Raw genomic sequence first — 12,500 nt, 5'->3', positions numbered from 1 at the left:
GGACGACGAGGAATGACGAGACACACAGCAACGTCAAAACACGGGAACGGAGGTCTGCGGTAGGATGACACGACAATGAAACACGGAAGGGAAAACACTGAGAGAGCAAGATACATAAAGCAGGAGATGATCGCTTACTGTACAGTAGACTATATTCCGGCGGCGGCATGCCAGGTTGTCCACGCTTATGAAGGCAGCTACTTCATTAACGGCAGGTGTGCTGATAGAGGATTGCCGCCAGCTGTGGAGGTGCGTGGCCGCGGTCTGCGCGGCGCGTGTGGGGGCGTGTCCTGCGGTGCTTGCAGCGCGCAAGGTTGCCGGCCGTGACAATACCTGTACTAATAAAGAACCACTATACTGATGAATCATAAACGGTACTATCCCGCCTCGAAAAAAATACTGGTTCCCTTCTCTTATTATTTTTTTATTAACAGGCATCACATTTATGGTTTACGAGGGGATGAGCATGTTCGGCAACGCACATGTACAGAATACTTACAAGCAGACACAGTGTGTGGACAAAAAAGGGAGAATGGAAGCATTTTGGTTTAAAAACAAACGATAAAGGTGAAGTTATAACACTGAAACGCTGATCTACAAGATGGAGCTTTAAACATAGCTAGCTAGCTAGCGGCTAACTTCCATCCGCAGTCTGCAGTGTTTTAGCTATTTCTAAATCACTAATCCTCGCCTCCATGGTGACAAATAAAGTACGTTTCTTACAAGTATCATCCCTGCAGGACGAGGAAAAGCTAAACATGTTATGATCCGTGGCCCGGATCATGTTTTGTTATTTTCTGTTAGTTTTGGACTCCCTCAGTTCCTGTTTTGTGCACCCTTGAGTTTGTTTTGGTTACCATGGTTGCTAAATGTTTTCACCTCTCTCTGATTGGTGTTCGGGACGCTCACCTGTTTCCCGAGCACTAATCAGAGGCATTATTTAAGCCTGCCTTTGCCGGTCAGTTGGCCTGGCTTCTTTGTTTGTAACATGCAACCCGTTACGTGAGTATTGCTTGTCTCTAGTCTATGCTAAGTGGTAGCCTTAGCTTCGAGTGTGATAGGCACGTTTTCTGTTTTTTGTACCTCTTTGATTTTCAAGAATAAATCATGTTCCTACCTGCACGTCCTGTCCGGAGTGGTCCGTCTGCATCCCGGGGGAACGAACCCTGCAGTGAGCTGCGACCCCCCACACGTAACAAAACATGCTTCACTACACACCGTAGGATACAATAGCTAACTGCTAACAACAAGCTAGCACTCCTCAATGTAAACAAATGAAATTTTTTCCTCTTTTTGTTTATTATGTTTATAAACTGAGGAAATATGTCCCTGGACACATGAGGACTTTGAATATGACCAATGTATGATACTGTAACTACTTGGTATCGTATTGATACCCACCTTTGTGGTATCACCCAAAACTAATCAAAAGTATCCAAACAAGAGAAGAATAAGTGATTATTACATTTTAACAGAAGTGTAGATAGAACCTGTTAAAAGAGAAAGTAAGCAGATATTAACAGTAAATGAAAAAGTAGATTAATAATGCATTTTCTACTGTTTGTCCCTCATAATTTTGACAAAATAAAATAAGAAATGACAAATTAGGAACCCTTGTTTGCTTACTTACTACTAGTGTAACGATACAAATATTTTGGTACCGGTTCTAAAATTATTTTGGTACATTAGGGTACATTAAACACATGTTTCTTATTGCAAGTTTGTCCTTAAATAAAATAGTGAACATACTACACAACTTGTGTTTTAGTAGTAAGTAAACAAATAAAGGCTCCTAATTAGTCTGCTGACATAAGCAGTAACATATTGTGTCATTTATCATTCTATTATGTTGTCTACATTATTAAGGACAAGTGGTAGAAAATTAATTATTAATCTACTTGTTCATTTACTGTTAATATCTGCTTACTTTCTCTTTTAACATGTTCTATCTACACTCCTGTTAAAATGTAATAATCACTTATTCTTCTGTTGTTTGATACTTTACATTAGTTTTGGATGATACCACAAATTTGGATATCAATCCGATACCAAGTAGTTACAACATCATACATTGGTCATATTCAAAGTCCTCATGTGTCCAGGGACGTATTTCCTGAGTTTATTAACATAATATAAACATTTTTAAAAACGAAAGAAGATGTTGTGATGCCAAAAAATATCGACATAATCATAGTAGTATCGACTAGATGTTGTTTACATTTTGACGCCGGTAAGCTACGGTGTGTAGTGAAGCATGTTTAGCTATTTCTCATCCTGCAGTGATAATGATACTTGTAAGAAACTTACTTTATTTGTCGCCATGGAGGCGAGGATTAGTAATTTAGAAGTAGCTAAAACACTGCCGACGGCGGATGGATGTTAGCCGCTAGCTAGCTAGCCATGTCTTAAAGCACCTCTTCCTGAGGGCGTTTCAGTGTTATAACTTCACCTTTATCTTTAGTTTTTAAGCCAAAATGCATCCGTTCTCCCTTTTCTGTCTACACACTGTGTCTGCTTGTAAGTACTCTGTACGTGTGCGCTGCCGAACATGCTCCTCTGCTCGTAAACCAGCAATGTCACGACGTGACTTCGACGCGGACACGGGGGGGTGCGTGACCGGTACGTTTCAATGATTCATTAGTATCGCGGTACTATACTAATACCGGTATACCGTACAACCCCACTTACTACTAAAAGACAAGTTGTCTTGTATGTTCACTATTTTGTTTAAGGACAAAATTGCAATAAAAAACATATTTTTAATGGACCGTTAAAAAAATGTTTGTCAAAATAAAGCCAATAATGCCATTTTGTGTGGTACCCTTTATTTAGAAAAGTATGAAAATACATGTTGGTATTGGTATTGGTACCAAAGTATTGGTACGGGGACAACCCTATGTGGACCACAAGATTAAATAGGAGATGTGAAACTCCAAAATAAAAGAGCTTTTTGAAGTGATCCACTGAAGTTGTGTCTCCGAGCTCCATGGAGACACCAATATTCTCCCAGCCAATTAACACAAACCATTACAATGAAGTTGCTCATTTCCCAGTAGCAAAGCCGGGAGACCATTTTATCAACATCACCGCCCTCAGTGTGCACTATTAGTCCCACACTAGGCCCAGTCCTCAGCGGCGGAAAGGGCAAACACGGTTGTTGTGTTGGAAGAGAGGCAACAAATGAGCGAGGAGTGACGCCACAAAGCCGCAAACAAGAGAGCGGGATAAAAGAGACTTTTGTGACAGACTGTTCAGTGAAGTGGTGCACAGCAGTTGGAACACTAAATCCTCATCCTGGCACTTTCATGGCTTTCATGTATTTTTGTTCCTTCTTCCTTATTTTGCAGGGTGCAGAATGCAAAGGGTGTGAATCTTTGGGCACCGAACGATTCGATCCTATTCCTGGGGTGACGGTTCGCTTTGGAATCGAATGTCGGTTCAACACGTTACGATTCCAACCAATGCAATGTATTAATCGGTACGTACAAACCCCAAAACCAGTAAAGTTGGTACGTTGTGTAAATGGTAAATAAAAACAAAATACAATGATTTCCAAATCCTTTTCAACTAATATTCAATTGAATAGACTGCAAAGACAAGATACTTAATGTTTGAACTGGAAAACGTTATGTTATTTTTTGCAAATATCAGCTCATTTGGAATCTGATGCCTGCAACATGTTTCCAAAAAGCTGGCACAAATGGCAAAAAAGACTGAGAAAGTTGAGGAATGCTCATCAAACACTTATTTGGAACACATCACACAGGTGAACAGGCTAATTGGGAACAGGTGGGTGCCATGATTGGGTATAAAAGCATCCATCCATCCGTCCATCTTCTTCCGCTTATCTGAGGTCGGGTCGCGGGGGCAGCAGCCTAAGCAGGGAAGCCCAGACTTCCCTCTCCCCAGCCACTTCGTCCAGATCCTCCCGGGGGATCCTGACGCGTTCCCAGGCCAGTCGGGAGACATAGTCTACCCAACGTATCCTGGGTCTTCCCCGTGGCCTCCTACCGGTCGGATGTGCCCTAAACACCTCCGAGTGGCATCCTGACCAGATGCCCGAACCACCTCATCTGGCTCCTCTCAATGTGGAGGAGCAGCGGCTTTACTTTGAGCTCCCCCCGGAGGGCTGAGCTTCTCACCCTATCGGTGCCCCGCCACCTGACGACGGAAACTCATTTCGGCCGCTTGTACCCGTAATCTTGTCCTTTCGGTCATAACCCAAAGTTCATGACCATAGGTGAGGATGGGAACGTAGATCGACCGGTAAATTGAGAGGTTTGCCTTCCGGCTCAGCTCCTTCTTCACCACAACGGATCGATACAGCGTCCGCATTACTGAAAACACCGCACCGATCCGCCTGTCGATCTCACGATCCACTCTTCCCTCACTCGTGAACAAGACTCCTAGGTACTTGAACTCCTCCTTGAACTTTTATACCCAAGAGCTACCTAAGCTAGCTCTTGGGTGTAAAAGCAGCTTCCACAAAATGCTCAGTCATTCACAAACAAGGATGGGGCGAGGGTCACCACTTTCTCAACAAATGTGTGAGCAAATTGTCCAACAGTTTAAGAACAACATTTCTCAACCAGCTATTGCAAGGAATTTAGGGATTTCACTATCTACGGTCCGTAGTATCATCAAAAGGTTCAGAGAATCTGGAGAAATCACTGCAAGCAAGCGATGATATTACGGACCTTCGATCCCTCAGGCGGTACTGCATCAAAAAGCGACATCAGTGTGTAAAGGATATCACCACATGCGCTCAGGAACATTTCAGAAAACCACCGTCAGTAACTACAGTTGGTCGCTGCATCTGTATGCGCAAGTTAAAATTACTATGCAAAGCGAAAGCCATTTATCAACAACACCCAGAAATGCCACCGGCTTCAGAATCAGAATCAGAAATACTTTAATAATTCCCGAGGGTCATTTTAGATTTCAGCACAATCCCATTCAACTGCAGACAAACATTACAGGGAGACAGAACACAATCGCTGACGGGTCTGCCAATTTCCGGCGCCCCTTACAAAAAAGGTGAGAAACTGGTGAGAATGCTGGGGACGGGGGTGGGGTGAGAAAAAAAATAAAATTCAGTCTAAGCCTGGGCCCCTTGAGAGGGCCCCTGGGCTCGAGCTCATCTAAGATGGACTGATGCAAAGTGTAAAAGTGTTCTGTGGTCTGACGAGTCCACATTTCAAATTGTTTTTGGACCTGTGGACGTCGTGTCCTCCAGACCAAAGAGGAAAAGAACCATCCAGACTGTTGTAGGCACAAAGTTGAAAAGCCAGCATCTGTGATGGTATGGGGGTGTATTAGTGCCCAAGACATGGGTAACTTACACATCTGTGAAGGCACCATTAATGCTGAAAGGTACATACAGGTTTTGGAGCAACTTATGTTGCTATCCAAGCAACGTTATCATGGACGCCCCTGCTTATTTCAGCAAGACAATGCCAAGCCACGTGTTACATCAACGTGGCTTCATAGTAAAAGAGTGCGGGTACTAGACTGGCCTGCTTGTAGTCCAGACCTGTCTCCCATTGAAAATGTGTGGCGCAATATGAAGCCGAAAATACCACAACGGAGACCCCGGACTGTTGAACAACTTAAGCTCTACATCAAGCAAGAATGGGAAAGAATTCCACCTGAAAAGCTTCAAAAATTGGTCTCCTCAGTTCCCAAACGTTTACTGAGTGTTGTTAAATGGAAAGGCCATGTAACACAGCAGTAAAAATGCCCCTGTGACAACTTTTTTGCAATGTGTTGCTGCCATTAAATTCTAAGTTAATGATTATTTGCAAAAATAAATTAAGTCTCTCAGTTGGAACATTAAATATAATTGAATATAAGTCAATTGAATATAAGTTGATTCTTTGCATGGCACTCTATTTGGGAAAGGTTATTGTTAAGTGCAATGTTTGGGCGTACAATAACCGAGATGATAACATGTTGGCAAAACTCTGGAAGTGTCCACAACAGGAAGTGAACAAACGTGGCGCCACTCAAACAGAGATACATAATTAAACATAACGATGAAACAACATGCTTTTTCACGTTTAATCAATGTCGGGTTCAGACGTTGATTTGACCATTTAAATTTGAGTTGTAGAATATCAGTTGGGAAATGACCAAACATAACGTTGAAACATGCTCTTTGATGACGTTTAATCAATGTTGGATCCTAACGTTGAATTGACCATTGAAATTTGGTAATTTCCCAACCAATATTCTAACACACAAATACAACATTGAAACAAAATGTTTTTTTTAAATGCATTATGCTTTCGGACACTAGTGTCTAAATGTTATTACATATAAACACTGTACCATAAATACCGGACTACGCTTTGAACCCTACGGCTTATAGAACGGTGCGGCTAATTTATGGATTTTTCTTTGCTGACGGCAATAAAGCAAATATATAAAAAAAAACACAAAAAACAAGCAAATACATTGAAATGGTGCATAATTGTTCGTGCTATGGCGACAACTTTTGGACAAGTTTTCTCAATGCAGGTGTTGCAGTGCTCTTCTGTTTACTGCTTTGAACCGGAAGTATACAGTCGCGATCAAAAGTTTACATACACTTGTAAAGAACATAATGTCATGGCTGTCTTGAGGTTCCAATAATTTCTACAACTCTTATTTTTTTGTGATAGAGTGATTGGAGCACATACTTGTTGGTCACAAAAACATTCATGAAGTTTGGTTCTTTTATGAATTTATTATGGGCCTACTTAAAATGTGACCAAATCTGCTGGGTCAAAAGTATACATACAGCAATGTTAATATTTGGTTTCATGTCCCTTGGCAAGTTTCACTGCAATAAGGCGCTTTTGGTAGCCATCCACAAGCTTCTGGCAAGCTTCTGCTTGAATTTTTGACCACTCCTCTTGGAAAAATTGGTGCAGTTCAGCTAAATTTGTTGGTTTTCTGACATGGACTTGTTTCTTCAGCATTGTCCACACATTTAAGTCAGGACTTTGGGAAGGCCATTCTAAAACCTTCATTCTAGCCTGATTTAGCCATTCCTTCACCACTTTCGATGTGTGTTTGGGGTCATTGTCCTGTTGGAACACCCAACTGCGCCCAAGTCCCGACCTCCGGGCTGATGATTTTAGGTTGTCCTGAAGAATTTGGAGGTAATCCTCCTTTTTCATTGTCCCATTTGCTCTCTGTAAAGCACCAGTTCCATTGGCATCAAACAGGCCCAAAGCATAATACTACCACCACCATGCTTGACGGTAGGTGGGTGTTCCTGGGATTAAAGGCCTCACCTTTTCTCCTCCAAACATATTGCTGGGTATTATGGCCAAACAGCCCAATTTTTGTTTTATGTGACCACAGAACTTTCCTCCAGAAGGTCTTATATTTGTCCATGTGATCGCGACTGTAATTTCCGTTCCGTCTTCTCAGTCGTCCATGGCGTTTCTATTCGTATGGATTCTTCATAATTTCAAGCAACATTTTTGTAAGTTTTACAATACAACTACAACAATTCTTATTTACTAGACCGTCCCATGTGTGAAGTCTGTAGGAGTGTTTTCATGCATATGTGTATGTGCTATGGAAATAGATAGATAGTACTTTATTGATTCCTTCAGGAGACCAATAAAGTACTATCTATCTATTTCCATAGCACATACACATATGCATGAAAACACTCCTACAGACTTCACACATGTAATGAAACTAGCGTCGTTAGCATTAGCTAATATGCTGACACGTTTACAAGTGTCTGTGTTAGTATTATTACCTTACAATGGCATTATTTTTGTACTGTTTCAGTTTCACAAATTCCTTAGTAAATTCACCAAAACGTTACCGTGAGGTTATTAAGTCTGTTTAGCTGGTTGACTTCTGTTTTGTTTGATCAGCCGTTTTACTGCTGTGTTACAGACATTGTTTGGAAACATTTAAGGCATGTAAATAAACATTTACAAAATATTTCTGTGTAAATAACTCATTTTACAAGGTATATGTCTGCGGCTTATAGTCCGGTGCGGCTAATACATGGAAAATGTTTTCTAAAATGTATCGGGTGCCGTTTCTTTGGATACTGTCTAAAAACACGAAAGCTGTCATGACGTTTGAGAACAACTCGTTGGATCACGTTCAGCTTGGCTCAGCGTACAAGAACGAATAATCTGTTTTCAAACAGACCACCTCATTCACCAAACGTGTGCATAAACGCACAAAACGACATCCCAACATGTGTAGAAGTACAACAACACTTGTTTGCATTTTTTATTTTTTTTTGCCGGCTGCTAAAACCTTCCTCAGGGACGGAGTCTAACCTTCATGCCTTACCGGAGATTCTTTTAACTTAAGTCAGTGTGAGTCGACTCAAATGTCAGGCGGAGATCCTTTGATCTCTTCTACAACGGAGCAAGTCGGGGGGGATGTGGGCGGTGCATTTGTGGGAGAGTGGGAGGACTTTGTAACGTTCACCGTGGTCACCTCCAATGCTCTTCAACTCCACCACCACCAAACCATGATTTGTTCTTACTTCTTTTGGTTGATTTTTAATTAAAAGGGAAACTGCACCTTTTATTTATTTGAAATGTTGCCATTTCAATGTGGAACATTCCTTTCACAAAAAAATATGTTGGGTTACACACAGAACCAGGTCGACTCACAAGCCTCTATTTCTACACATCACTGGGTGTTTGTCAGCAATAAAAGGTGGCTGAAAGAGAAACGGTGTGACATTATGACCTCCTACCATTTAGTCTACTTTAGCCGGGATAAAGCGTCACAGCCGTTTAAGGCAATGTGCATTAAGACCCTCGTGTTGAAAGAACTCACTAAAGGCGGTCTTCAAAACTTATTAGAATGTGTCAGCACACCTCTGGAGCCTTTAAGATATCTTGGATCAAACGTCTGTCTTTAATGCTCGGCACTCCGGTGGAAAGCTTCTCGCCGTGCCTTCTTTTTCCACATCATTAGTCTCCTGCACCGTAAAAAGAGCGGATTAAAAAGGAGCGTGTGCATTTTAAAAGCTCTCTTGCACCTATGTGTCATGCAGCGCTGCTTTGAGTTCCTGGTAATGTAGAGAGAGCTAAAGTGTGGCATTATCATCATCATCATCATTATCATTATTCTAAAAGAGACATTAAAAAGACTGGCTCATTATTATAATTAGATTTTTTTTTTTATCAAGGAAACAATCAGTACATACATAATAGGGTTGTACTAATGAATTATATTCGGTACTATACCGCCTCCAAAAAGTTTGTGGTGCCCTTTATTTAGAAAAGTATCGCAAAGTATCGAAATACATGTTGGTACCGGTACTAAAATATTGGTATTGGGACAACCCTAATACACACATTATATTTATATATATATATATATATATATATATATATATATATATATATATATATATATATATATATATACATATATATATATATATATATATCTATATATATATATATATATATATATATATATATATATATATATATATATATATATATATATATAGATATATATAGATATATATAGATATATATATATATATATATATATATATATATATATATATATATATATATATATATATATATATATATATATATATATATATATATATATATATATAATTGTTCTACAGCTTTCTTTATCACTTCTCAAACATTTTTAGTGGTACTATTTAACTTGCAAATCACCCGATCTCTGTCCCACCACCCTTTCCTCAGCTAGCTAGCTGCTAAGCTAGCGCGGAGAAAGGCAGCGCCGGTCAGTAAGAAGCTACTCCTACAGACCGCGACCACTTCCCTGAGGACAGCAGGAACTTCACTCGGTGACAGAAAACACTGTGAGTAATGGCTTCCTGCGCGTCTTGCACCATACTCACGGAGAGGTTGGCTCTGCTAGAGGGCCGTGTCCGCCAGTTAGAGCAGAGTAATGTCGTAACTTTAGATGTTGCGGACACATCTGCTAGCGTTAGCTGTAGCGAGCTAACTAGCCCAGCTTGTAGCAGTCCTAAGCGGCCTACAAGCTATGGTGTACCGGTTGAGACGCATAATAGATTTAGCTCTTTAGCTAGTCCTACACCCCAGTCTACCGGGCACCACACCTTAGTTATAGGGGACTCCATCACCCGAAACATAAAGCTTAGCAAACCAGCCACAATAAAGTGTATCCCCGGGGCCAGAGCACCTGACATTGAAGCTAATCTTAGGGAGCTAACTCGCAACAGGCCTAGTAAACACGTACGACAGGCTAATCGCACCACTAATTATGCGAATATAGTTGTACACGTTGGCTCCAATGACACTAGAATGAGACAGTCAGAGATTACAAAGAGAAACATAGCCAGGACTTGTGATCTCGCCAGAAAGATGTCCAGGCATCGAGTAATTGTCTCTGGCCCCCTGCCTGCGAGAGGCAATGATGAGAGATATAGCAGATTAGTCTCGCTTAACAAGTGGTTGGCTAGCTACTGTAGGCAGCAGGGCCTAACGTTTATTGATAACTGGCCCTCTTTCTGGGGCAAACCAGGCTTGCTGATGAGAGACGGCCTTCACCCTAACCAGGAAGGCGCCATCATCCTGTCTAGAAACATAGACTACTATTTAAGTCTCACTTGACTGACTACACTAGAGCAAGCCCGGTCACAGGCAATTACAATGTCTGTTAGTCCGGGTGAGGAGTCAGTTAAGCTAGAACTAGCCAGCGCCAGGCTGGATAATCCATGTACGCATAGCAATTCTCTTAGAATAATACACAATTCACATAATGTTTTTTCTGTTGTGTCTGTGTCAGAGGTGGACATGCATTCTACTGAGGTGGCAAATTATGATATGTCCAGTCTATTGCAGCACCAAGCAAACAATCGGAAAATTCCCGTCATATCAATTCCTAGATATGGTCGAAACTATTTAAAGTGCACTACGCATAATAAACGCAACATTGTTAATATTGCCACTACGGATAATCTTAACAAAAACTCGTCAAAACAGCCCAATACCTATAATATGGGCTTTTTAAACATAAGATCATTGTCTCCCAAGGCGTTATTGGTTAATGAGGTCATTAGAGACAACAATCTTAACGTCATTGGTCTTAGCGAAACCTGGCTCAAACCGGACGAATTTTTTGCGCTCAATGAGGCATCTCCTCCTAACTATACGAATGCGCATGTTGCCCGCCCTCTTAAAAGGGGAGGGGGTGTCGCACTAATATACAATGAAAATTTCAACCTTACCCCTAACCTAAATAATAAATATAAATCGTTTGAGGTGCTTACTATGAGGTCTGTCACACCGCTACCTCTCGACCTGGCTGTTATCTACCGCCCCCCTGGGCCCTATTCGGACTTTATCAGTGAATTCTCAGAGTTCGTTGCTGATCTAGTGACGCACGCCGACAATATAATCATAATGGGGGACTTTAATATCCATATGAATACCCCATCGGACCCTCAGTGCGTGGCGCTCCAAACCATAATTGATAGCTGTGGTCTTACACAAATAATACATGAACCCACGCATCGCAACGGTAATACAATAGATCTAGTGCTTGTCAGGGGTGTCACCACCTCCAAAGTTATGATACTTCCATATACTAAAGTAATGTCCGATCATTACCTTATAAAATTTGAAGTTTTGACTCTTTGTCAACAAGCTAATAATAATAATAACTGCTATAGCGGCCGCAACATTAATGCTGCCACAACGATGACTCTTGCTGACCTACTGCCTTCGGTAATAGCACCATTCCCAAATTATGTCGGCTCTATTGATAAACTCACTAACAACTTTGACGATGCCTTGCGCGAAATTATTGATAGTATAGCACCGCTAAAGCAAAAAAGGGCCCCTAAAAGGCGCACCCCATGGTTTACAGAAGAAATTAGAGCTCATAAATTATCATGTAGAAAACTGGAACGCAAATGGCGCGCGACTAAACTTGAGTTTTTCCATCAAGCATGGAGTGATAGTTTAATAACTTATAAACGCATGCTTACCTTAGCTAAAGCTAAATACTACTCAAATCTCATCCGCCTCAACAAAAACGATCCTAAATTTCTGTTTAGTACAGTAGCATCGCTAACCCAACAAGGGACTCCTCCCAGTAGCTCCACCCACTCGGCAGATGATTTTATGAATTTCTTTAATAAGAAAATTGAACTCATTAGAAAGGAGATTAAAGACAACGCATCCCAGCTACAACTGGGCTCTATTAACACAAATACGACTGTATATACGACGGACACTGCCCTCCAAAATAGTCTCTCTATTTTTGATGAAATAACATTAGAGGAATTATTACAGCGTGTAAGTGGGATAAAACAAACAACATGTTTACTTGACCCACTTCCTGGGAAACTTATCAAGGAACTGTTTGTATTATTAGGTCCATCAGTGTTAAATATTATAAACTTATCACTTTCCTCCGGCACTGTTCCCCTAGCATTTAAAAAAGCGGTTATTCATCCTCTGCTCAAAAGACCTAACCTCGATCCTGACCTCATGGTAAACTAC

General features: G+C 41.0%; 2 protein-coding genes across 2 annotated transcripts in view; one reads left to right on the top strand and one right to left on the bottom strand.

The window, feature by feature from the left end:
- Positions 1-12,500, bottom strand: part of LOC133652725 (alpha-1,6-mannosylglycoprotein 6-beta-N-acetylglucosaminyltransferase B-like) — a 651,209-nt gene that overhangs the window by 199,652 nt on the left and 439,057 nt on the right. The window lies entirely within an intron of this gene.
- Positions 9,719-12,500, top strand: part of LOC133651506 (uncharacterized) — a 4,130-nt gene continuing 1,348 nt past the window's right edge. The window contains exon 1 of the mRNA XM_062049460.1: positions 9,719-12,500. This exon is cut by the window's right edge and continues 1,348 nt beyond it. Coding sequence (XP_061905444.1) covers positions 9,837-10,604 — 768 coding nt within the window. The 5' untranslated portion in view covers positions 9,719-9,836 and the 3' untranslated portion in view covers positions 10,605-12,500.

Source organism: Entelurus aequoreus, linkage group LG06 (assembly GCF_033978785.1).
Source record: "Entelurus aequoreus isolate RoL-2023_Sb linkage group LG06, RoL_Eaeq_v1.1, whole genome shotgun sequence".
In the NCBI taxonomy this organism is placed as follows: domain Eukaryota; kingdom Metazoa; phylum Chordata; class Actinopteri; order Syngnathiformes; family Syngnathidae; genus Entelurus; species Entelurus aequoreus.
The sequence above is the reverse complement of the archived record's forward strand: the minus strand, read 5'-3'. Positions and strand labels throughout refer to the sequence as shown.